Genomic DNA, 22,190 nt, shown 5'->3' with positions numbered 1-22,190 from the left:
AAAATGAAAGTGTCATGGTGGTGGTGGTGTGGCTTTTAGTGCCAGAGCCTGCAGGGTGGGTGCATTGAGAAATGAGTGTTCCGATGCCATCCCTGTTTCCTCAAGCCATTCCCCTCCCCTCGCACTGTCACCACCCTAGATGCCATCCCTGTTCCCCATGCCATCCCTGTTCCCCATGCCATCCCTCTCCCCTCAAGTCACTCCCATCCCCTCACGCTGTCACAGCCCCAGATGCCATCCTTGACCCCACGCACCATCCCTCTCCCCTCATGCCATCCCTCTCCCCTCAAGTCACTCCCGTCCCCTCACACTGCCACAGCCCCAGATGCCACCCCTGTCCCCCTAAAGCCATCCCTGCCACCTATGCCATCCCTGTCCCCTCACACCACCCCAGCCCCTGTGCCATACCCTTTCCCCCACGCCAACCCCATCCTCCCCCGCCATCCACGTCCCCGTCCCCATCATCCCGCCACCCCGGTCCCAGCGCCGGGGCAGGCGGCAGGGTGATGGCAGCCACGGACGCCCCCCGCCGTGCTGCGGCCCGCCCCGGCGCTGCGGACCCGTGCAGGGGCGGGCGGCCGCTTCCCTCAGCGGGGGCCGGGCCGGGCGCCAGCCGCGCGGGGCTCCGCCTCGTCGCGGGCGGCGGAGGCGCAGGCGCGGCGGTCGCGGCCCCGGCTGCGGCAGAGCCAGAGGCGGCGGCGGCGGAGCCGGTCGGGCGGCGGGATGGCGGCGCCGCTGAGCGACGGTGAGCGTCGGAAGCAGATCAGCGTGCGGGGGATCGCGGGGCTGGGGGACGTGGCGGAGGTGCGCAAGAGCTTCAACCGCCACCTCCACTTCACCCTCGTCAAGGACCGCAACGTCGCCACCCCCCGCGACTACTACTTCGCGCTGGCCCACACCGTGCGCGACCACCTGGTGGGGCGCTGGATCCGCACCCAGCAGCACTACTACGAGCGGGACCCCAAGGTGAGACCCCACCGCAGCCGGGCCCCGGGGCGACGGGGGTGGGGGCAGGGGACAGCTGCCACTTCCCCGTCGGCCCCGCGGGTGTTTCCGTGTCGCTTCCCCCCCTCCCCGACAGGGTGTCACTGGGGACGTGGCCTGTGGGCGTCCCCACGGCCGTGTGCCTCGCCGTGGCCGTGTCCCCTTGGGCATCGCCACAGCCACGGCCCTGTCCCTCGTGCACCTCACCGTGGCTTCATCCCCACAGCCGCGGGCACCTTGCCATGGCCGTGTCCCCTTGGGCATCGCCACAGCCACGGCCCTGTCCCTCGTGCACCTCACCGTGGCTTCGTCCCCGTGGGCATGACCACGGCCGTATCGCTCTAACGCCCCTTGCTCTGGCTGTGTCCCCGTGGGTATCGCCGTGGCTCTGTCCCTCACATGCACATTGCCATCGCTGTGGCCTTCATGCACCTCCCTGTGGCTGCGTCCCTGTGGGCATCGCCGTGGCCGTGACTCTTGGGTGCACCTCACCATGTCCCTGTGGGCCTTGCCCCAGCCACGTCCCTCACACGCATCTTGCCATGGCTGCGTCCCCGTGGGTGTCACCGTGGCTGTGTTCCTCATGCAGCTCGCCATGGCTGTATCCCCACAAGCTTCTTTGCAGCCCTGTCCCACGCTGCAGCCACGTCCACCCTGCAGCGTTGCCACAACAAGGCCCCCTGCGCCTTGTCACAGCCCCTGTGATCCCTCTGTGAGTGTGTCCTCGTGTGGGCCTTGCTGCTGCCAGCTCCTCTGCATGCTTCACCGTGGCCGTGTCCTGTGCTCACACCACTGTGGTAGTGTCCCTTGTGGGCATCATCACCTCCGCGTCTCGGCACATGCCCCAGCACAGCCATGTCCTGGCTTCGTTCCTGCGGAGCCCGCAGGCAGCTCGGCTTTGAGGCTGGAGAGGAGTTTCTTGCCTCCTGCAAACCAGACAAGCTCTCCCAGGTCAACAAACCCTGGGGAGTCGGTGGTTCCTGGGGGACTTGGAGGCTCGTGTGCCCTCTGGAGCAGAACAGGGGCTTGCTCCCTCCTCTCCTCCCCATTGTCAAGTCAGGACAGCGATGCTGGAGATGTTGGAGGCTGTGGGACGTTACTTAGCCCTAATCCTTTTGAATTAAGACTCGATCCAGCACTTAAGTGGACAGCCCCGGAGGGCAGGTGTGTACGAGAAAAGGCACATACCTTCCCAGCGTGCAGGCAGCTGCCTTCCCGAGTCAGCTCTTTTCTCGGGGTTATGGATATTGCCTTGACACAAGAAACAAGCTGCACTTTCACGCCGGTACGGCTGCACCCACGCTGGGAGTTACGCTGCTGCGTGGAGCTCTCCCTTTTATCCTTACTCACGCAAATGCGCCCTGATCCATATTGCTGCGCTAACAGAAAGGATTGTACAGATCCCGTAAGGGCTAAGAGGCGCTTGGAGTGGGGTTGCTTACCGTCCCCTGCGCTTAGCTTTTTCACTAGAAACACATCCCTGTGGAAGGCTGAAAGGAAGAGAGTATTTATGCAACCGTGCGATGTTTTCAGTCTTTCCGATGAGCCCCAAAGGAGCAGATGGACCCTTTCAGACTCCCAGCGGAGGTGGCAGAGTGGGTAATCCCTCTGCTTAGCGTGTCCCAAGGCTAGCGGGGAAGGATCCCAGCTACAAAGGAAAGAGATTCAAGGAGAAGTGCGATTTAAAGTCAGGCTGTTGCTCTGTTAAAAATTCCTGTTTATTTATAAAAAGTATCTGTAGCGATAAATCTGAGTGAGGGCAAAAGTTCGCGTAGCCTGCTTCTCCTCCAACAAAGAGGCTTCCATTAGCATTCGCGGCACAGGCACGGCTCCTCTGAAACTTGGAAGGTCACCACGGAGCAGCCTGTCTCGCACAGTTGTGCCGGCAGCCCCTGCCACCCGCGGGGCAGTTGATTTGCTCAACAGGGTGATGGTGTTTGTGCGTGAAACTCGATGCGGGGAGAACAGGAGGCCCCAGGCGACAGGAGTGCTGGAAAATCACTGGCAGGAAGGAGCCAGAGCCCGGCTGGTGTGTGCGAGGCTCGGGGCGGGGGGTGTCTCGCTCCCGCTTTCGGCAGGCTCTGCATCAGCTTCAGCTCAGCACAGGAAAAATTTAAAAGCCCAGTGTAAGCATCGCCTCCACTGAGCTTGACAGTGTATAAATATACCATTCAGCATCCTAGATAATTCTTGCCCTAAGTTAATTAGGGAAACACTTAGCAGGCAACGAGATTTTTTTTCTATAGAAGGCTGTTGGCCGGGAGAGGCGCAGCGGAGGGCTGGCTGGCATCCCGCGCAGGATCCTTCTGACAAACAAACTGCGGTGCGTGGTGTTCGGGAGCAGGCGCCAAGAGCCGGTTTGGGAAGAGACGTCCCGTCTCTGGAAAGCACTTTGGGTCTGCTCTTGACTTTAAGCGACTTCGGTGAAAGCGCAGTGCCGTGCTGTGTGTAAGCGTCTTGCTTTGCCTCCCCAGCGCATCTACTACCTGTCCCTGGAGTTCTACATGGGCCGCACCCTGCAGAACACCATGGTGAACCTGGGCCTGCAGAATGCTTGTGACGAAGCCATTTACCAGGTGAAGTCTTGGGGTACCGGGGTCTCCCTGAGGAACTAACCAAACTTTTCCACGTGGAGGACTGCGTATCTTTATTTCTCAGGGCTTCCTTCTAAGGATGTGTTATTTTGACTAAACAAAGTGAGGCTTGGCTCTCTGTTAGTGTTCTGCATCCCCCTGGAAAAGACCATAGGGGGACCTTGGGGTTCCTTGGGAGTCGGAGCGTGGTTTTCTCAAACCATCATTTTCATGTAGTGGCTGGGAAAATCCAGAAGAGTATCCAGAAAGCAACACCCAGTATCCCAAAAGACTAGGGAGAGCTTTCCGTTACTAGGAGAGATGATGGCCCATTGCAGGACATGTAGTCTAATGGGGGAGGCTGGGCCAGAAGGGGAAACGGGAGCACCAAACCACCAAATTACAGTTCATACATGCAGGTAACACAAGGCACTGCAGCAGCACTGCCAGATAAAAGTGAATCACTGGGAAGGAAGAAAAGGGGGGTATTGTTTGCGTGAGTTGAAATGTCATCGGATGAGTTCAAACTGGAAAAACCACACCTGAGTACCACCAAGGCAGTCGCAAATGCGAGGCCATGGTTACTTAGGCTTGCAGCCACCTCTGCAGTGACCTTCTTGACAAAGTATGAGTTTTTGGGCTTTCTCACCCAAAAGCTTGATTTCCCCTCTCTTCTTCCCCCCCGCTCCTGACTGGATTGATCCACGTGACACTTCCTAGCAGAAGCTGGCTCTGTCACCACCTTATCAGAATGAGGTGCTGCGATTGCAGATGAAACGTCCCGGCCAGCACTTTCCCTGCCAAGGGACGGGAAGGGATTTCCAGGGAGGGACCTGACACATTTCCTCTCTGAGGTATTGTGCCTCGGAGGGCAGGATGGGTTTTTTCAGGGAGGATCCTCAAGTCCATGTGCTGATTTGGCCTGATGTGTGAGCGGAGACTTCCTTCGCTGTAGCCTCCGACACGTGGAGCTCATTATGGCTGGTGGCCAGCTTGGATGGGAGGTCTTGTATCCAGCATGGCTCTGTCACTGAGGGAATTCAGCTTGGTTTTTGTGACCCTGTCACACTGCATGAGGCTTTCCCAGCTTGTGGTTGCAGACCGCTGAAGCACTGGGAGAGCAGTTTGGGGAGCATCCGTGGTGTCAGCCTGACTCCCCACTGTCCCCCTGGCACTGAGGTGGGATACTGCTGCCGTCTGAGGCAGCATCTCTTGACTCCAGGAGAGTTCTTGCTGTTGCCTTCATCCGGCAGCAGCCCCCAGGCCAGAGAACAAATGGCCCGAGAGATGCAGCAGAGGAAACAACCGCTTCCAGCCATGGATTCCGGCCAAGGAGCTTGGTGGCAGGATGCGGGACGGCACGGAGTGTAACAGTGAACGCTGCAGCAACCAGCTGCCGGCGTGGTCGTGCCCTTCCTCAAGGACGGGGCGGGCGCGAGCGGAGGGGTGACGTGTGTACCCAGGCAGGACTCGGCGGTCCCTTCCACGCCGACTTGGCCATTTGCCATCCTGTCTCCAGCGGCGAGTTCGGTGGGAGGACCTCCTGGCTTGAGGTGCTGCCAGGAGACGAGTGTTTTGTTTGCAGTCTCTAAGGAAACCTAGTTCATGGGAAAGCGATGTTTGATGATGGGCTAAATTGTTTTTCAGTTAATTGGGCTGCCCGGGGACCAGAGGCTGGTGAGATACTTTGTGGGGAGAGGAGGGTGGAGGGAGGCAGAGACCCCCACCTGTGGGTTTAATATCCTGTGGCGTGGGTTGTTTTGGGATCTGTGTTTGCCCTCCTCGGAGAGCAGCCCCAGGGCATGGGCTTCGGGCACTGACATGTTCTGCTGTGGCTCTTTCCTCAATAGCTGGGTTTGGACTTGGAGGAGCTGGAAGAAATCGAAGAAGATGCTGGGCTGGGAAATGGAGGCCTGGGCCGCCTGGCAGGTAATATGGGGAGAGGGGAGCCCCCTTCTCGCACAGAGCACAGTGGGACTGAGGGTGGCCTGGCTGGAGGCTGTCACGGCCTCGCCACCAGCACTGCAGGAGGACAGCGTGCAGACCTCAGCCCGCAGCCCTTCAGCAGCGTCGTGCCCTCCTGCCTGCTCCTGGCTTGGCCAGAAAGGAGCCCTCTCCCCAGTGAGAGCATCCAGGAGGTGGAGTTGTGTTGTCTGGGACACAGCAGGCGGGTCTGTGGCTGAAAGAGGCCATCTGGAGCCTTTCTTCTCACCTCCCTGTGGAATATCTCACTTTTCGGAGGCACCCAAGCAGCTCTCACGTAGGCATGCTATTTTATATATCTCACGTTGGCTGCTATTTTAGTCTGCCTGTCCCACGGGACTGCTGGAGAGGAGACCTCCCCATCGTGGAGGAAATGCTGGGGCTGATATTTACCAGAGCTGCCCCGGGCTGAGGGCTGGAAGGGTTTGCTTTGAAGGTGATGATAGCAGAGTAGCTGGTGGAGCAGCGAGTCGGGGTCAGAAGCCCTGCTTTACCAGGCAGGCAGGCTTAGAGAAAGGCGTGGGCACTGTGGGCAAGTTTAGAAGATCACTTTGCAACAGGGCTGGATTTGGATTTTTGGTGACCTGCCCTTGTCACCAACAACTTCGGGGTGTTTGTGGTGGCTTGGCAGGACGTGCGTGGGGTCCTGCTGCAGGCTGTCTCCATCTGTCCCTTCTGCACGTGGATTTCCTCTGAGTAATAAATATTGGTTGTGGCTGCTCCTCACCCCTGTGCACAGCCGTAGTTGTGGGGTGAGGTTCCTTGTGGCGTGACCATGCTCTGCTCTTCCAGCTTGCTTCCTGGACTCCATGGCCACGCTGGGGCTGGCGGCATATGGTTACGGCATCCGTTACGAGTTCGGTATCTTCAATCAGAAGATTGTTGACGGCTGGCAGGTACACTGGCAAACTCAAGTCACCCTTTCTCCTTCTGTTTCATGCTGCCGGTGGCCGCCTCTGCCTGTGGACAAGGCCTGGTCACGAAAACAGCACTGCGGTGGCTTGGGCCGTTCATAAACGGGGCGTTTGAGCCCATCAGCTGGTGCCAAATGGGCTTTCACTTCCTACTGCTTGTGCTGACCCTCAGGCTCTGACCACCTGAGCAAAGAGCAGTTATGAGGGTGGTGGGGTGTGTGTGTGGCAGGCACTCACCCAGGGACACGTGCAAGCTCATCCACACCAGTGACCAACCCGGCAAGATGGTGCTGGAGCTAAGCCTACGGGGCATGGCAGAGGTCTCCCTGCCCGGGGCTCCACGGCACAGCTGCAACAACCTGGGAGTCCCGTCCAGCCTGGCAAGGGTCAGGCTAAGGATGGAGATGTGGCTAAACACCAAATGAAGGTGTCTGGTGGAGGCTGAATTTGAACATGATGGAGCACGTGCAAGTGCCTGGGGCGCTGCTGCTCCTGCGGGTTCCCTGGGAGACGGGCAGCAAGGGCTTAAACAGGGGCTCTCCTGTAGCATTAATGACTGCAATATTTTGCAAGTGAAAATAGGCTAAAAAAATGCCCCATCTGGCAGTTTTCCCTAGTGTATGTTTGGAAATGGTTTCCATTAGGAGACTTGTCTTGCTTCTGAGCATAAAGGACCCCTTTTTTACCCCTCAAAATAGCTCTCCATAAGTCAGGAAGGGTGGGAGGTTTGAGGTTGTTTTTTCCTCCTTCCCCACAAAGAAGCTGCAATGCTAAGCTCTATAAATGGTGAAAACAGGGGGAAAAAGCATCCACTGTAATTGGCTTGATGTTACTTAAAAAAGAACGGGGATGGTGGCAATGCTGGGTTGTGGCTCAGACCTGCCGCCGACCTGGCAGAGAAGTGCCTGCAGGCACAGAGCATCTCCAAGTGCCTCTGCCCCTCTGGTTTCTGGTGCACATCAGCCTTGGTGGCTCTACTGAATTCACTTCACTCCCGTTGATGCTGTTATGAGCAGAGGCGCAGAGGACAAAGCAGGTGACAAGACCTGGTTTCCAGGGCGTGGTTTGTGGCCAGGAACAGCACCAATGGGCTTCTTAGGGAACCACATCCTACATATCACACTATCATGGTCAAACTGCATGTAAAGGCCTCGAGGGAGACCGAGTTCAGGGGTCTGTGCCGTTCGGATGGTTTAAACCTGGACAGTTCTGCAAAGCTCGTAGAGGCTTTGTATAGGTCATCCATGTAGTCATCCATGACGATGGATGTAGTCCATCATCATGTAGTAGTTGATGGAGTTTTGAAAAGCCCAGCTGTCCTCTAGAGGCCTCTGCATATCCATTTTTAAAGCCAGCTTACTAAAGCTTTGCTTTTATACTGGCCACCCTTTGGAGAGCCCAGTTTAGCCTTCACTCGGAGGCACAAGCCATCCCTTGAAGCCTGTTTGCCTCTTGCAGGTGGAGGAGGCCGATGACTGGCTACGCTACGGCAATCCCTGGGAGAAAGCTCGCCCAGAGTACATGCTCCCTGTGCACTTCTACGGCCGCGTGGATCACACCCCCGAGGGCGTGAAGTGGGTCGACACCCAGGTACTAACATCTCTCTCAGAGCTGGACGCGGGGAGGATGGGCCAGGGTCGTGTGGAGGGGGAGAGTCTGTCCCCAGGCTGCCTGAGGTGGTCAGACTTTGCTTCTCTGCCAGTCTGGCAAAACTCTCTCTGTTACCCCTTGCAATTACGAAGGTGAGCAATTACGAAGATGACTTCGTTGGCTACGTCTGCAGTGGGATTTGAGGAAAAAGAGGGATGAATATTCAGTCACAGCTGTAACTTCAGATTGGTTGGGGCCTCCTTCTCTACTCATCTCCAGGGTGAAACCCCAGAGTCTTGCATGGATTTATGTCGGAGGAGGACTGTATCACTGGCAGCAGTGGTAGGCTCCTTCCATACTGCTCCTGGGCTCCTCTTCCGACCCCAGCACTAGTCCAGGGTTCCAGGGATCCCAAGTGGTGCAGTGGAAGCACTGCTTCCCGCAAGGAGGTGAATTTTCCGATAGTGCCGTTAAGGGAAAGAAGTTGTAAAGGCTCAAAAAACTTGGCTCACTCAAGGCTCACTCAAACCCCGTGGTTTTGCAGGTGGTTCTGGTGGTGCTGCTGTGGGTGGAGATTCATCTCGTGGGGTGGCCATGGAGCAGTCCCCTCGGTGTTTAACTCTCATGATCACAGCAAGTTTCTCTTTCCCAGACCTGCCTAAAGGGGTGGAGTGTTGTCAGGGCAGGCTGGAGGCATGGTTTCAAGTCTCCAGTCTGTCTGGAGGCCTTGTTTTGTGGCACCATGGAGAGCAAATGCTTCTTCAGCCTCCCACAGCTGGGGAGGTCATGCTGTGCTTGAGGAGCCTGTGACTGCTCAGAGCACAGGCTGCTGCGCCGTAAATGCATTCCAGTCTTACAACTGAGGAAGGCAAGCTTTAAAGAGGCAGAGATTTACTAAGAGGATTGAAGATGTTTCAGCCTCTCCTGGCTAAGCACTGCCCAGGATGGAGGAAGGAAGGACTATGAATTTCTCTGGGATTCAGGGGCGTGACCTAGCCTTGTTCCCATGGTGTTCCAGGGTCTCTGAGCCTGATGAACCAGCTCTGTCCACCTGAGGAACGCACAGTCATAAAGCCTCTTCAGCCCTGAGAGCTGGAGCTCAGTTGTGGAGTCGCCTGGGCCCGCTCAGAGGGGAAATAAACCCGGTCCTTTTCCAGGGACCCTGGTTTTCGAAGGCTGTGCGGTGACCTAGGCCATTCCCAGGACACACAGTGCAGGGGTTCAACACCACAGCCCCGTGAACAGCATGGAGACACCCTGCCAGAGCTCTCCGGGGAAGCATACATCCACTTGGGGACCGAGTGCCATTGCCTTTCGACGTGCTCTTCTTCTGACCCCAGCATTAGTCCAGGGTTTCAGGGATCCCAAGCGGTGCAGTGGAAGCACTGCTTCCCGCAAGGAGGTGAATTTTCCGATAGTGCTGTTAAGGGAAAGAAGTTGGAAAGGCTCAAAAAAAGCCAAAGACGCAGTCTCCAAATATAGCATCACTTAGTTCATGTGATGTGTGCCCCAGTCCCGTGGCTCAGGCAGGGCAGGCTTTCTGCCTGCTTCCATGTTCGGAGCTGGTAATAGCAGCTTTGAGAGCCTGAGCTCTTGCTGATTCTCCCCAGAGGCGGGGTGTTGCCAACGCCAGCACGAAGAGGCTGTTCAGAGTCAACGTGCTGATCTGCTGGGTTTTCCCTGCCTTCTGAGCACAGCTCCTTCAGTTCTCTGCTGCCTCTCCCACCTTTGCTTGGGGACAGCCTGGCTGTCACGCCGGTACACACTGACTTGTTCAGGAGGATGCTGGCTCCTTTTGCCGGTGTCAGAGAAGCAAGCCCAGGCTCCGTGCTGCAGGATCAGGGCCTTGCTCCGCAAGCACTGTTCAGCTCTGCTGGCATTAGCCCTCAGCCTCTTTGTTCCAGGCTGAGGACGGGGTGCCTTGCCTTGCTGCACGGCAGGTCTGGAGACACGCAGATGTTGGCACAACAGTGAGCTGGAGCACACGAGCTTGGAAGCGCATCCATGCCTTGCCTGGCTAGTGTAATCTGAGCTGGGAGCCCCAGTGCTACTCCCTGTAGCCGTGTGTGCAGCATCCTGATGCTTAAGCGTCATCTGTGGAGTGCACTGATTGATAGTTTTGCAGTCATGTTCATTTCGGGTGCTGGAGATCTCAGTGGATTTACCCAGACAGGTTCAACACACCTTGACTGTCAGCTGAATTGCCCTGAGAATGGCGCTGTGGTGGTAGGGTTTGGTCCTGGCAGGCTGCAGAAGGCTAAGGGGCAGGATTCAGGCTGCGGAATTTATCCCAGATGGAAACACAAAGGTCCCAGCTGCCCTGGCCCTACGCCAGCCCAGACAGAATCACAATGGCCAGCTGAGGATGCTTGCAGTGCTCTGGTGACTAACTAACAGGTGTGACAGTTGGTACAGGAAGGTCAGCAGGTTGCTTGCATCTCTCTCTTACATGTCATTGATGGGCTTGTAACTCCAGTTTGTCAGTAAAGCTCCAAGCAGCACTTCTTCTCCTATTAATGCTTTGCCAGTGGATGCTGGAAGTGCCCGTGATAGCAGGAAAGCCTGTAAAGCGCAGCCGGTGTGTTTCAGTGAGGCGAGATCCTTACCGCAGCCAGTCTGTGTCCTCTGGATTCTTCTTGTAGAGGTTTCAGCCGCTTTCCCACCTTCTCTGAGGCCACCGTGCTGCTAATCAGAGGGGAATCTTGTCCTTTTGCAGGTTGTCCTTGCTATGCCTTACGACACGCCAGTGCCAGGATACAAGAACAACACTGTGAACACCATGAGGCTGTGGTCCGCAAAAGCGCCCAATGACTTCAACCTCCAAGAGTGTAAGTGCTGTCCCTCCACTGCCTCTCTTCTGGCCAGGCTGGGACATGGTTGTTCCTGTGTGCATAGCACCTGGCACAGCACTCCCCATCTGGCCTGTTATCCATACCTCCTGGCCACTTCCAAAACACGTGCGCATCCATGGATCACACGCACTACCTCAAACCACTTCCAGAGCCCTCATGCACCAGGACACCCATCCGCTCTCCTTCCATCCCCATCACGCTTCTCATGTTCTCAAAACCTGGCCCGTGCCAGACCACCTCTCACTGCCTTCCCCACATCACCACATGAGCTGCAAAGCCATACTTGCCATGGAGGGTCATTTCTCTGCGGCATCATCCCTTAGTGCTGAAGGAAAAGAGCAATACAGCCCACCTCACTGCTGGTTTCCTTTGGGTCTACCTGTGACCTCTCTAGGGCACTTGTCAGGCTCTAACTGTAGTGCTGAAGAGCAGATACAGGGCAACCAACACACAAAATAGTGCTAGGCTGTTACAGAAGGGGAAGGTTTTAGACTAGACTAATTTGTTTTATTCTTCCATACTGGCAAGCACAGAGATGCGTGGGTCCAAGTAGCCCTGCCAGGAGAACTTGTGTGGGACGAGGGCTGATGGTTCTCAAGTCCTCATAATGTCTCTTCGACTCTTGATTGGCAGCTGCGAGCTGGGTTTTGGATGAGCCTTTTGTACCCTTTAGGAGTTGAGTGTGATTGTGGTCTTTGTGCTTCTTTGCCCTGCCCCATTTCTCCTTAGTCCTTAAGCAAGACTGCTAGTCACTCACTTCCTTTTTTTGCCTTCTCTGGCTGTTATCTGTCTTCAGTTTTTTTGTCTGTCCTTCCTGATACATGTGTCTTCAGAAACCGCAGGCAGATGTGCCTTTTTCTTATCCCATCTCCTCCTGTCTCTGCTGCCTTTCACACATGTACATTCCCATTCATATTTCATTGATACCAGCCTGAATGTTCCCGTTACAAATCTATGAGAGAAGAGGGAAAAGCACACTGTCAGGCACCTGCCTGAATCTCTACGTCTGCTCTGTGTGTTTCTCTCTCGCTACAGTCAACGTGGGTGACTACATCGAGGCGGTGTTGGACAGAAACCTGGCAGAAAACATCTCCAGAGTCCTGTACCCAAATGACAACGTGAGTGACTCTCTTGCCTCTCTTTCCTGCTGCTCGGCATCATGCTCCCTGCAGTTGTGCTTGCAAACAAGGCGGTACTGGAAGGTCACGGCCACCTGATGTTTATTGTCCTGGTTTGAGGATTTTTAGTACGATAGGTTGGCCCCCTAATTCTCAGCACACAGACACAGCTCTGCTGGCTTCAGAGGGTCTCTGCGGACTGATGGCAGCCGAGAGTCTGGCCCGTATTGCATAGCTGCTGTGTTCCCTGCGGCAAGGAGGGGAAGACATATTATTCCTTCGAATTCAAGGCAGTTGCCTATTTAAGCTCACCCTTTGCAAAAGCAAGTTGTCATTTCGGAGGCGGCCATGAGGGGGAGACCCATTTCCAGCCCCAGTTCAAGGGATTTCTCACTGCAGGGACTGTCCCAGGCCATGCACTCCCTCTGCACCGGATCCTAAAGGGAAGAGCCCTCGCTATCTAGTCATGGATTAGCATCTGTGCTGGAAAAGTTCATCTCCTCCACTTTATCCCCACCCTCTCATTCCTGATGGTGTTTTAAAATAGACCAGTGCGATGTGTAGCGTGTATGGGAGGCAGCTGGTGTGTCCAGAGACGCTGGCTCCTGGCTGTCGCACGGAATACAGAATCCTTGCTCCAAATAATCCTGCAAAGGGTCTTGCAGTGAGGGAGGGAGCTGCACTTGCTCTAGAGGAGCAGGATGGATGTGGCAGGTTCTGTTGCCCTCTGGAGGCAGCTGTTTGGGATGCTGAGCCCCTTGTCAGTCCGTACAGCTGCCGCCCCATCAGGGGCAGCATCAGAAACATCCACATTTGCCCCGATGAGGTGCTGAACCTGTGAGGCCTGTTGGGAAGTCCATCAGCGTGGACAGGAGCATCTCCAGGGCTTTGGCTGCCAACTGGGGATGGCAGCTGCAGCACTGACGGCTGTGGTTCCCCCCTGCCACTTGCAGTTCTTTGAAGGCAAGGAGCTGCGGCTGAAACAGGAGTACTTTGTGGTGGCTGCTACCCTCCAAGACATCATCCGCCGCTTTAAGTCCTCCAAATTTGGCTGTCGAGACCCTGTGAGAACATGCTTTGAAACCTTCCCAGACAAGGTGAGTTTGTGGGCAGAGGGGGGTCCGGGGGTGTTTCAGCCAGACCTGCCTATCATGAGGGGAGAGCAGGATGCTCAGGACCAGGTGGGAGCACCTATACAAAGACCCTCACAATTTGGGTTGGAAAATAGGTGATCTCCAGGCCTATTTTCCCAGGGAAAAATTTGCAATTTGGAACAAAACTTGCAAAGGTTGAATGGCTCCGTTCCTGGAAGCTCTGTTTCTGGGATGTGTGCCATGAGAAGAGGCCTGGGGCCGACTTTCACCCTAGCCCCGTGCCTGCGGGACACTGTCCCAGTCCTGTCACTGCCAGATCTGAGCCCAGCAAGTCTGTGTTGCAGGTGGCTATTCAGCTAAATGACACCCACCCTGCCCTGTCCATCCCAGAGCTCATGCGGATCCTGGTGGATGTGGAGAAAGTGGACTGGGACAAGGTAAGCAGAGCAGGGAGGTCCATGCCGAATCTTGCAGTTGAAAGAGCTTCTGTCCTGTCCCTCACCCGCGGTTTCCTTTCCCTTCCTGGCCTGGGCACCTGCGCGTTAACCTGCTGTCTGTACTGCAGGCCTGGGAGATCACGAAACGGACCTGCGCCTACACCAACCACACCGTGCTGCCCGAAGCCCTGGAGCGCTGGCCGGTCTCCATGTTTGAAAAGCTGCTGCCGCGTCACCTCGAGATCATTTACGCCCTCAACCAAATGCATCTGGACGTAAGGGACTGGGCTGGTGGGAACTCTGGGGGTCTTGGATCTGTCTGCCTTTAGAATGGGAATGTTCCTAGGCCCTGCGGCTGGGTCGCTAATGTCCCTCTTTCTGCCTGCCTGCCTGCAGCGGGTGGCAGCTCTCTACCCAGGGGACATTGACCGTCTCCGGAGGATGTCGGTGATCGAGGAAGGAGACTGCAAACGTATTAACATGGCGCACCTCTGCGTGATTGGCTCCCATGCGGTCAACGGCGTGGCCCGCATCCACTCTGACATCGTGAAGAATTCCGTGTGAGTTGGGGGACACCCAGGGCACGCTCCCTTTCCACTCACTGGGCTTTGCCTGCAAGCCTGCGGGGCTAGTTGGAACAATCGGGTGTCAAGGTCTGCTTTGGTTGCCCTGCTGGGCATGGCAGGCTGGGGACACTGTCTCATTCGCATGTGTTGCAAGATCTAATTCATCCCCCTTTGGAGCTGGTGAAACCCTCGGCATTACGGCTGAGGAAGGGGGTGAGAGGCAGCATAGAGAGTTCACGGTTGTTACAGGGAGATCGGCAGAGACTGCCCCGAGTCGGGAGCACATACAGTGGGGGGCCCAGCTGAAGCTCTGGGTGGCGGTGGGTGGTTCAGAGCTCCCTGGTGTTCCAGGTTCAAGGATTTCTATGAGCTGGAGCCGGAGAAGTTTCAGAACAAGACGAACGGGATCACGCCGAGGCGCTGGCTCCTGCTGTGCAACCCGGGACTGGCTGATGTTATTGCTGAGGTGAGTCACAAGCATCTGAAACAAGGGGCTGAGCGTGATCACCTTTTCGTCTGCGCTGATCAGACCTGAGGCGAACGCCTGGCGGGTGTGAGCGAGGACAGCCTGGGAGGAGCACGCCTGTTGCACATGTAGGTGTGAGGTTGGCTGGGCTTCAATGTCAGGGATGAAGGGTTGGCCAAAATAGTTGCGGAAATTTGGATCTGGTTCCCTGCCCTCGCAGTGGCTACACACCACCCGTCAGGCAGTACCATGGTGTGAGAAGTGGGGTGTCTGCAAAAGCACTCAGCTTCACAGGCACAAAGGAGCTCCCTTGGAGCTCCATCCCCGGTTCTGTCTCCTTTGTTTACCAGGCCCCCTTAGCATAGGTTTTTGCTTCGCATTGTGACATGGCATAGCTGAAGGACATCCTGCAATTAAATGTATCTTATTGTCCTGCCCGTCAGTTTCTCCAGCTGCCAGGAGGCCCCGGTACCTGTGCACACATCTTCCCTCGAAAGCTCCTGGAGTTAGGGCTTTTGCAAGTGCCTTGTTTCCCCTGTACCTTTGGGTTCCCTGATGACACAGAGAAGTAACCTCGCCATAAGAAACTGTGTCCCTTTTCCTGGAGAGAGTCTCTTCCAATTCCCAACTGGGCTGTGGCGTCTCTGTTGGGGAAGCACAGTTGTGGACTGGGTGAGGTGTCTTACGGGTGGGACATCCCTCTCTCCGTTTATTCTTTTAGAAAATCGGGGAAGACTTTATCACAGATCTGAGCCAGCTGAAGAAGCTACTGGATTTCATCAATAATGAGTCTTTTATCAGGGATGTGGCGAAAGTCAAACAGGTAATGTGCACTGGAGGTGGGGTGGGGGGAAGAAGGCTAAAGGCACCGTGCTCCCAGGGACATGCCAGCACCAAACACTTACTTCTGATGCAAGGCCTGGGAACGCCTGCCTGTTCCTCATCAGATTTTCTTGCCAGGAGAACAAGCTGAAGTTTGCAGCCTACTTGGAGGAGCAGTACAAAGTCAAGATCAACCCTTCATCCATGTTTGATGTTCAGGTCAAGCGAATCCATGAATACAAGCGGCAGCTGCTGAACTGCCTGCATGCTATCACCCTCTACAACCGTAAGTCCTGCCTGGGCTGGTGGGCAAGGGGTGTCCCCCCAGCCTCTCACTGCCAGGGTTCCCAAGTAAAGGTATGCCAGCTGGTGGCCAAGGACTCCTGAGCCTACCTCTGCCCTCCAGTCATGAGGGGCTTCTCTCCAGGAGGGAAAACGGAGTGTCTGAAGGGTCATACAGAGCTTGAGGAAAAGCTCACAGCCCACATCTCCAGCCCAGCTGGGTCCCAGGGCGTGGGTAACCCCCACACCTGTGCTGCAGGTGTTAGGACTGACCTGGTACAAGTTAAAACCCCACTCCCCAGTACATGCGTCGGGCCCCTGCCCCTTCCCAAAGGGAGGCAGGTCATTGGAGCTCTGCGTTGTGCTGGCTTGAGTGGTTCTCCGAGGACTTTGCCAGCCCATTTTTCATCCAGCACAGCTCTAGCAGAGGTCTGGTTGGGCTTCAGTGTCCTGCAGGTTTGCTGGGTCAATGTGACGTGGGCTGGGGTCCCAGCCCACCTCTGATGCACGCGATAAACTCTGTCCAGTTTATCTTCACTTCAGTTGCATTATGCCCTGTTCTTTCAGGCATCAGAAGCAATCCATCCAAATCCTTTGTGCCCAGGACTATTATGATCGGAGGAAAGGTAACGTGTTCCAGACTCAGGGCATGCATGGCTCGGTGGGGATGTGGGGAGGGTGCTGTCCCCTTTCTGTGGCTTTTCGGGGCCTGCTGTAGGTTAGCCAGCATGTGTCTGCTGGTGGGCTCTTCAGGAAACACCTTCATGGACTAATCAGACTGAACAAGGCCCTATCACTCTTTCCCCGTGGCTCAGGCCTTCTCCCAGTAGGGTGCTTTTGCTGGTCCATGTGAACAGCAGAGGCAAGGCCCAGATTCTCCCTGTGGGAAGGACCTGCACTGGCACTTCTCATGCTCTCCCTCCCTTAAAAGCCTTCACCGTTTCTGGGCTGCTCTTCTTCAGGCTGCCCCTGGCTACCACATGGCCAAGATGATCATCAAACTCATCACGTCCATCGGTGAGGTCATCAACAACGATCCCTGTGTGGGGGACAAGCTCAAGGTCATCTTCCTGGAGAACTACCGGGTATCCTTGGCTGAGAAGGGTACGTCTGGTTTTGTGTACTCGCACGTCAGGAGCTGGGCATGTCCCACCTGAGCCCAGAAACTGGCTGGCCTGAGAGGCTGTCATGGCAGGTGACCTAGCTCTCCCTTAGGAAGGGCCTGAGGGCTCCGCACAGGGCAGGGAGCCAGCTTCATGCAGGAGCGACAGCAGCTGCATGGGGTTGGGACAGGGCTGAGCCTGGCTCTGGCTCCAGAGCCACGCTGTTTGGGCTGAGGTTGAGGTCAGCAGATGCCCAGGGTTGTGTTCTGGTGTCCTGGGCCCAGGTCGTGGGGAGCTGCAGTGTGCCAAGGATTAATTCCTACCTCTCTTGCACCCGGCAGTGATCCCGGCGGCGGATCTCTCCCAGCAGATCTCCACAGCCGGCACGGAGGCCTCGGGTACCGGCAACATGAAGTTCATGGTGAATGGGGCCCTCACCATTGGTACCATGGATGGGGCCAATGTGGAGATGGCTGAGGAGGCAGGCGAAGAAAACCTCTTCATTTTTGGCATGCGGGTGGAGGACGTGGAGGCCCTGGATCGCCAAGGGTTGGTGCTGGGGAGACCCCAATGCGTGCCGGGGCTTGTCAGGTGGGGATATGGGTCCCAGCTCTGGCAGGGAGAGCCATGATCTCTGGGGGGAACACCTTCCTCCCTGGGCAGCTGTGGAGCAGGAAAAAGCTGGGGGCTGGAGGCAGCCCTCCACCTTGGGCTGGTCAGGGAATGGTCCATCAAGGATGCAGCCCAGGCAGCTCGCCCAGAGCACAGCGGCTGTGAGTGGGACGCGAGCCTGGGCACAAAGTGTTTGAGGCACTGTGACTGGTCTCGGAGCCACTGTCAGGGTGCTCTGATGGGACACAGCCCCAGGAACAAGGCCCCCTCGCTCGGGAGCCATACCATATCCTTGCCTGCCCCAGGGTCCTGCTCTCTGGGTGCTGGGCCCCAGGGGAGAGCATCATTCCCTACAGCCCGTCTCTGCTGGGCGCAGGTACAACGCGCGGGAGTACTACGAGCGGCTGCCAGAGCTGCGGCAGGCCATCGACCAGATCAGCAGCGGCTTTTTCTCCCCTCGAGACCCTGGTTGCTTCCGGGACGTTGTCAACATGCTCATGTACCACGACAGGTGAGTCCTGGCAAGCATCCCCTTTGGTGGGCTGCTCTCCACCTGCCCAGGCCACCTTCCCAGCCGGCCTGGGTGCCCCTGGCCAGGGACTAAGCCCTGCCTGCCCGCAGGAAGATGTCCGTGCCGCCCTGTCCTGCCACGCTGGGACCCTGCAGCAGGCAAACCCCAGCCTTACTCTGCTTTGGGTTTCAGGTTTAAGGTGTTTGCCGACTACGAGGCTTACATTAAATGCCAAGGCCAAGTGGACCAGCTGTTCATGGTAAGAGCTGCCCACTATGAAGGGGGAGGGATGGAGTCCTTGGCCATGGCAGTGCAGTGGGGAGACCGGGGGGAGCTGGGATGAGCATGTCCCCGGGGAGTTCTCCTTACAGACACCACATCGTGTGGGCATGAGGCAGGTCTTGCCGTTTCGGCAGCTCCACAGCGCAGCACGTAAACCAACTAAGTGGTTCCCTGCAAGGCTACAAGCAGGGACAAAGCTGCGTTAACACGTGCTGACGTTGCCTCTCCTCTTCCCAGGACCCCCGGGAATGGACTAAGAAAGTCATCAGGAACATTGCGTGCTCGGGCAAGTTCTCCAGTGACAGGACCATCATGGAGTACGCCCGGGAGATCTGGGGTGTGGAGCCGTCTGCCACAAAAATTCCCCCACCCAACCTCCCCCGGGATTGATGGAAGCACAGAGGGAAGGAAGGAGGGATGGGTTCCCAGCCCAGGAGGCCTCACCTGCATTTCACCACCAGTCAGATGGGCTCGGCTCTGCAGGAACAAGGCCTTTCCCTCAGGAGGGTAGAACGATGCTCTGAGGAGGAGCCCTGACTGAGGAACAAGAGCTGGGGGAGAGGAGAAAGGACCCTGTATTTGTACCCACGTATCCAGCCTGCACGTGCTGCGTAGTGCTTCTAGTGAGATGACCATGGATAAGTCTTCCACAGCTGTGCTCCACGCTTAACAAGGGCTTTCCAACTAAATCCTCCCCTCTCCCCCTGCATGCAGCCCGGCCTGGCCTCCTTCGCCCTGCCCCATGAGCAGGTTTAGCCAACACAGAGTGTCTTGCATCCTCCTCCAGTGGGTCTGCCAGCCCCAAAGCTAGGCGAGAGGCCACTCTGTCCCTCCGGTCATCCCCTTCCCCAGTAACACCTAGAGAAGGTGCAGCTGGCTGTTAAAGCAGCTGGCCCCAGTGCAGACACCAATGTCACATGCCATGTGCCACGAAGAGGAGAGAGGGCCTGGGATCAGCGACTTCCTTGCCACAGAACTTGCCGTAGCCTCCTCCCATGCCTCTTTGTTAACTAAACGCCCAGTAACCAAGCCACTCCAGAGATTTTTTAGCTTCCACATCTGCATAGAGAGGGTTGTACCTGCCACTGCCAGCTGGGTGGCTGACCCTGCTGGGCCCGTAGACCCCAAGCAGTCTCTCGGCTCTCCAGGCACAGCTGTATGCTGGGTGCTACCCGAGGGGTGAACGTCTGTCACAGCTCCCGTGTCCCTCCACAGCTGGGTCATGCTGTTCCGTGTGTCCCTCCCGGTGCTGGGGTCAGAGTTAACACCCGTAGTGCTCTATAGTGCACCAGTACTCCCCTGTGTTGACACCAACTCATTAAAACGACCAGAACACCTGCTGGTTTGACTTTGGGCTGACTGGTGACTGCTCCACAGCTGTGGGTTCAGGTTGCAACAAGGCCTTGCAGCTGTGGCTTCATGGGATGTGGTCCCCTGCAGCACACATGGTGCTGAGGTGCTGGCACCATGCCCATGGCAGAAAGGTCACTCTTGCCAGTGCGTAGTGTGTACAGAAGGGAGCTGGTAGCAGAGGCTGCACTGGGATAGATTTAGCCCTAGCTATCTACCTGCACCCCGGGCGTGTTGACTACGTGCACTGGGGTGGAGGTTACAGGGTTGGGTTTGCCCTGCAAATGGCACACAGGGCTTCTGTGCTGGAAATCCCACGGGCGGCTCCTGTTTCCCCCATCCCCAGTGGGGAAGCAGAGCCTCGGCTGAAGCCAGACTACAGGCACAGACCCACTGGGCTCCGGGAGAGCCGCTTGCCCAGACCCAGCATCGGCCACGAAGACTTGCCCAGTCCCAGCTGCGAGCTCATCTCCCATGCGCAGCCCTACTGCCGCCCCACCACACACCCAGCTGACCTGCCCAACTGGGAAAAAAAGTCTCAAAAAGCACCAGGTAAAACGGGTAAAGCTGAAGTGATCAGCAGTCAATGCCTTTATTAAAACTACACCACTTTTAGATAAACATTTCAGTTTAAATTTCCAAGCGTATCACTGGCCTGCTAACGGGAATGGCGGTGCTGGGATCACCAACACCAGCGGTTCACGTGCTGGACCCTCAGCTCTGTCCCACTGGAGGAAGGCGGCCAGCCAGCCTCCGGCTCAGGCTGCGCTTTGCCCCAAGCCAGCTGCCGGCAGCAGCATTAGCTGGAATGTGCACATCACTCTCCAAAGCCAAGTAAGTGTTTCTCTTCTGTCAGTGCAATAAATACAAGTGCGTCAAACATAATTTAAGTGGCACAGTTAGCTTATGAGTATCATGGGTCAGAAAACTCAGGGACAACCACGCTATGGCAGAAGAATCTCATTACAAGAACAAGCTACTGTCTGCTTTGCAACTAGTATGAGCCTGCAGATATAACTTGGATGCATGCTGAGCAGTTTACACTACGCTGTACACCCCTGAACGGACCCTTCAAGGCAGCACAATTCACTCTGAGCGCTAGTGACTAAACCTACAGCACCTGCTATTGTCTACATAGACTGACAGGGGACAGGGCCGGGTCCCCAGCCAGACACCAGAGTCAGCCTATGACTCTGTCTCAGTGCAGAGCTCGTCGGTGACATAAAACAGCCCCTCTTCTAGCCCCAAGCAGGGCAAGGACATCCCCAGAAGCTCTCCTCATGGGAGAGGCTCATTCACACTTTTCTGCGTCCTGGACAATGTGCTCCGACGGTGGCTGTGAGATGAGCTGACAAGTGCTAGTGGAAGTGCCTGGGATGCCCAGAGCACAGAAGGGAGGCAAGAGGGAGAAGTGCGGGGTCAGGGAACGAATACCCCAGACTGTTATTTTTGCATGAAGAACCGCATACCACCGCCTGCTTTTAACTGCAGAGGAACAGTGTGGCCACCAGGAACAGGAAAACCTGATCTAAGGAGTTCAAAGGTAGACGAAGCAAAAACCTGCCTTTCCCATCCAAAGGAGGCGCATGTCTCTCTGGGCGTGTACAGGGAGAATGGAAGACGTCCATTCCCACATCCTGGGCCCATGTTGTTCATGGAAGGGGAGACCAAGCAAAAAAGTAACCTCACGCTTTCCGGCTTAAACTCCCAAGTTTGCAATTTACCTACATATGTCACTGCAGTCTTAATAGGAAGCGCATGTGAAAGGGAGGAGCTCCACAGAGGATAGCAGGGATGGGAGCAGAAATTAATATTCAGAAGGAAAAGGGTACAGAAGAGATAAAAGGGCACTAAGCTTTTCCATTATATAGATGTTTGAAAAAGGAAGAACAAAAAAAAAAAAATCTTTCATTTTATTTCCAAATGCGTGCAATTAGCCCAACACTTGCAACACATTGTGACTGAAGAGCTAAATAAAAATACCTCTCACCACCTGCATCTTCAGTGTATTTGTAATTACAGCCACTTAGCGAAAGGGGAAGGCAAAACATGTATTTCCTAGAAAGAGAACACCTCAAACTCAAGCAAGACACCTGTGGTATGGAGATACGGCAAAAGCCATTCGCTTACAAATGAGTCTCTACATGATCCAAAAACAGCAGCAGTGTTTAAAAGTGAAAGAAACACCCTTGGTCATGACGCGCGTGTCCCAGGAATGTCTGTCCTCAGCGGTACCCGCTGGATTGGCCAGGCTTTGTTGTGCTTACATTTTTCACATTTTGGTACCAGGCTCCTGGTCCGTTTTCACCCCTCCATCCAAAAAAGAAGCCAGCAACTTCTTTCTTCTACCATCACAGATGCTGATGCCGGGAGCTGGAGTTGCCAAGGGTACACATCAGGACCAGAGTGGGAATCCCTGACCTCCTCTAGTGCCAGGGATGGAAGAATGGCAGACTGACCCACAGGGAGAGGGGAGGAAAAGGAGAGAGAGGAAGGAAAGAAAGGAAAATCTCTGTGCTGCTAAGCAGCCAGTCTTCAGTGATGATGCTCATGTTCAGATTTTCCCAGGAATTCCCTAGGAAAAGAAACAACACAGCAGTGACGCTCAGCTCTGAAACTCCGGAGCATGCTGCAACCTGCAGGTCTTCCTG

General features: G+C 55.9%; 2 protein-coding genes across 8 annotated transcripts in view; one reads left to right on the top strand and one right to left on the bottom strand.

Annotated features, from left to right (window-relative positions):
- The first annotated feature begins 651 nt into the window (after positions 1 to 651).
- LOC128906560 (glycogen phosphorylase, brain form) lies at positions 652 to 19,537 on the top strand. The gene is made up of 20 exons (XM_054193934.1): positions 652 to 966; positions 3,459 to 3,560; positions 5,408 to 5,486; positions 6,333 to 6,436; positions 7,913 to 8,044; positions 10,761 to 10,872; positions 11,932 to 12,014; positions 12,968 to 13,111; positions 13,453 to 13,545; positions 13,674 to 13,820; positions 13,942 to 14,105; positions 14,463 to 14,577; positions 15,299 to 15,400; positions 15,538 to 15,685; positions 16,249 to 16,307; positions 16,644 to 16,785; positions 17,126 to 17,333; positions 17,773 to 17,907; positions 18,100 to 18,166; positions 18,427 to 19,537. The coding sequence occupies exons 1-20, from the start codon at positions 724 to 726 to the stop codon at positions 18,577 to 18,579; spliced, it is 2,532 nt and encodes an 843-aa protein (XP_054049909.1). The 5' UTR covers positions 652 to 723; the 3' UTR covers positions 18,580 to 19,537.
- Positions 19,538 to 20,107: 570 nt separating this feature from the next.
- The window catches only part of ABHD12 (abhydrolase domain containing 12, lysophospholipase), a 40,464-nt gene continuing 38,381 nt past the window's right edge, over positions 20,108 to 22,190 (bottom strand). For all 7 annotated transcript variants that reach the window (XM_054193935.1, XM_054193936.1, XM_054193941.1 and 4 more), the window contains one exon: positions 20,108 to 22,114. In XM_054193935.1, coding sequence (XP_054049910.1) covers positions 22,075 to 22,114 — 40 coding nt within the window. In that variant the 3' untranslated portion in view covers positions 20,108 to 22,074. The remainder of the gene's footprint in view (positions 22,115 to 22,190) is intronic.

Source organism: Rissa tridactyla, chromosome 3, assembly GCF_028500815.1.
Source record: "Rissa tridactyla isolate bRisTri1 chromosome 3, bRisTri1.patW.cur.20221130, whole genome shotgun sequence".
Lineage (NCBI taxonomy): Eukaryota > Metazoa > Chordata > Aves > Charadriiformes > Laridae > Rissa > Rissa tridactyla.
Note: the sequence above shows the minus strand (reverse complement) of the source record. Positions and strands in the feature narration are given on the sequence as shown.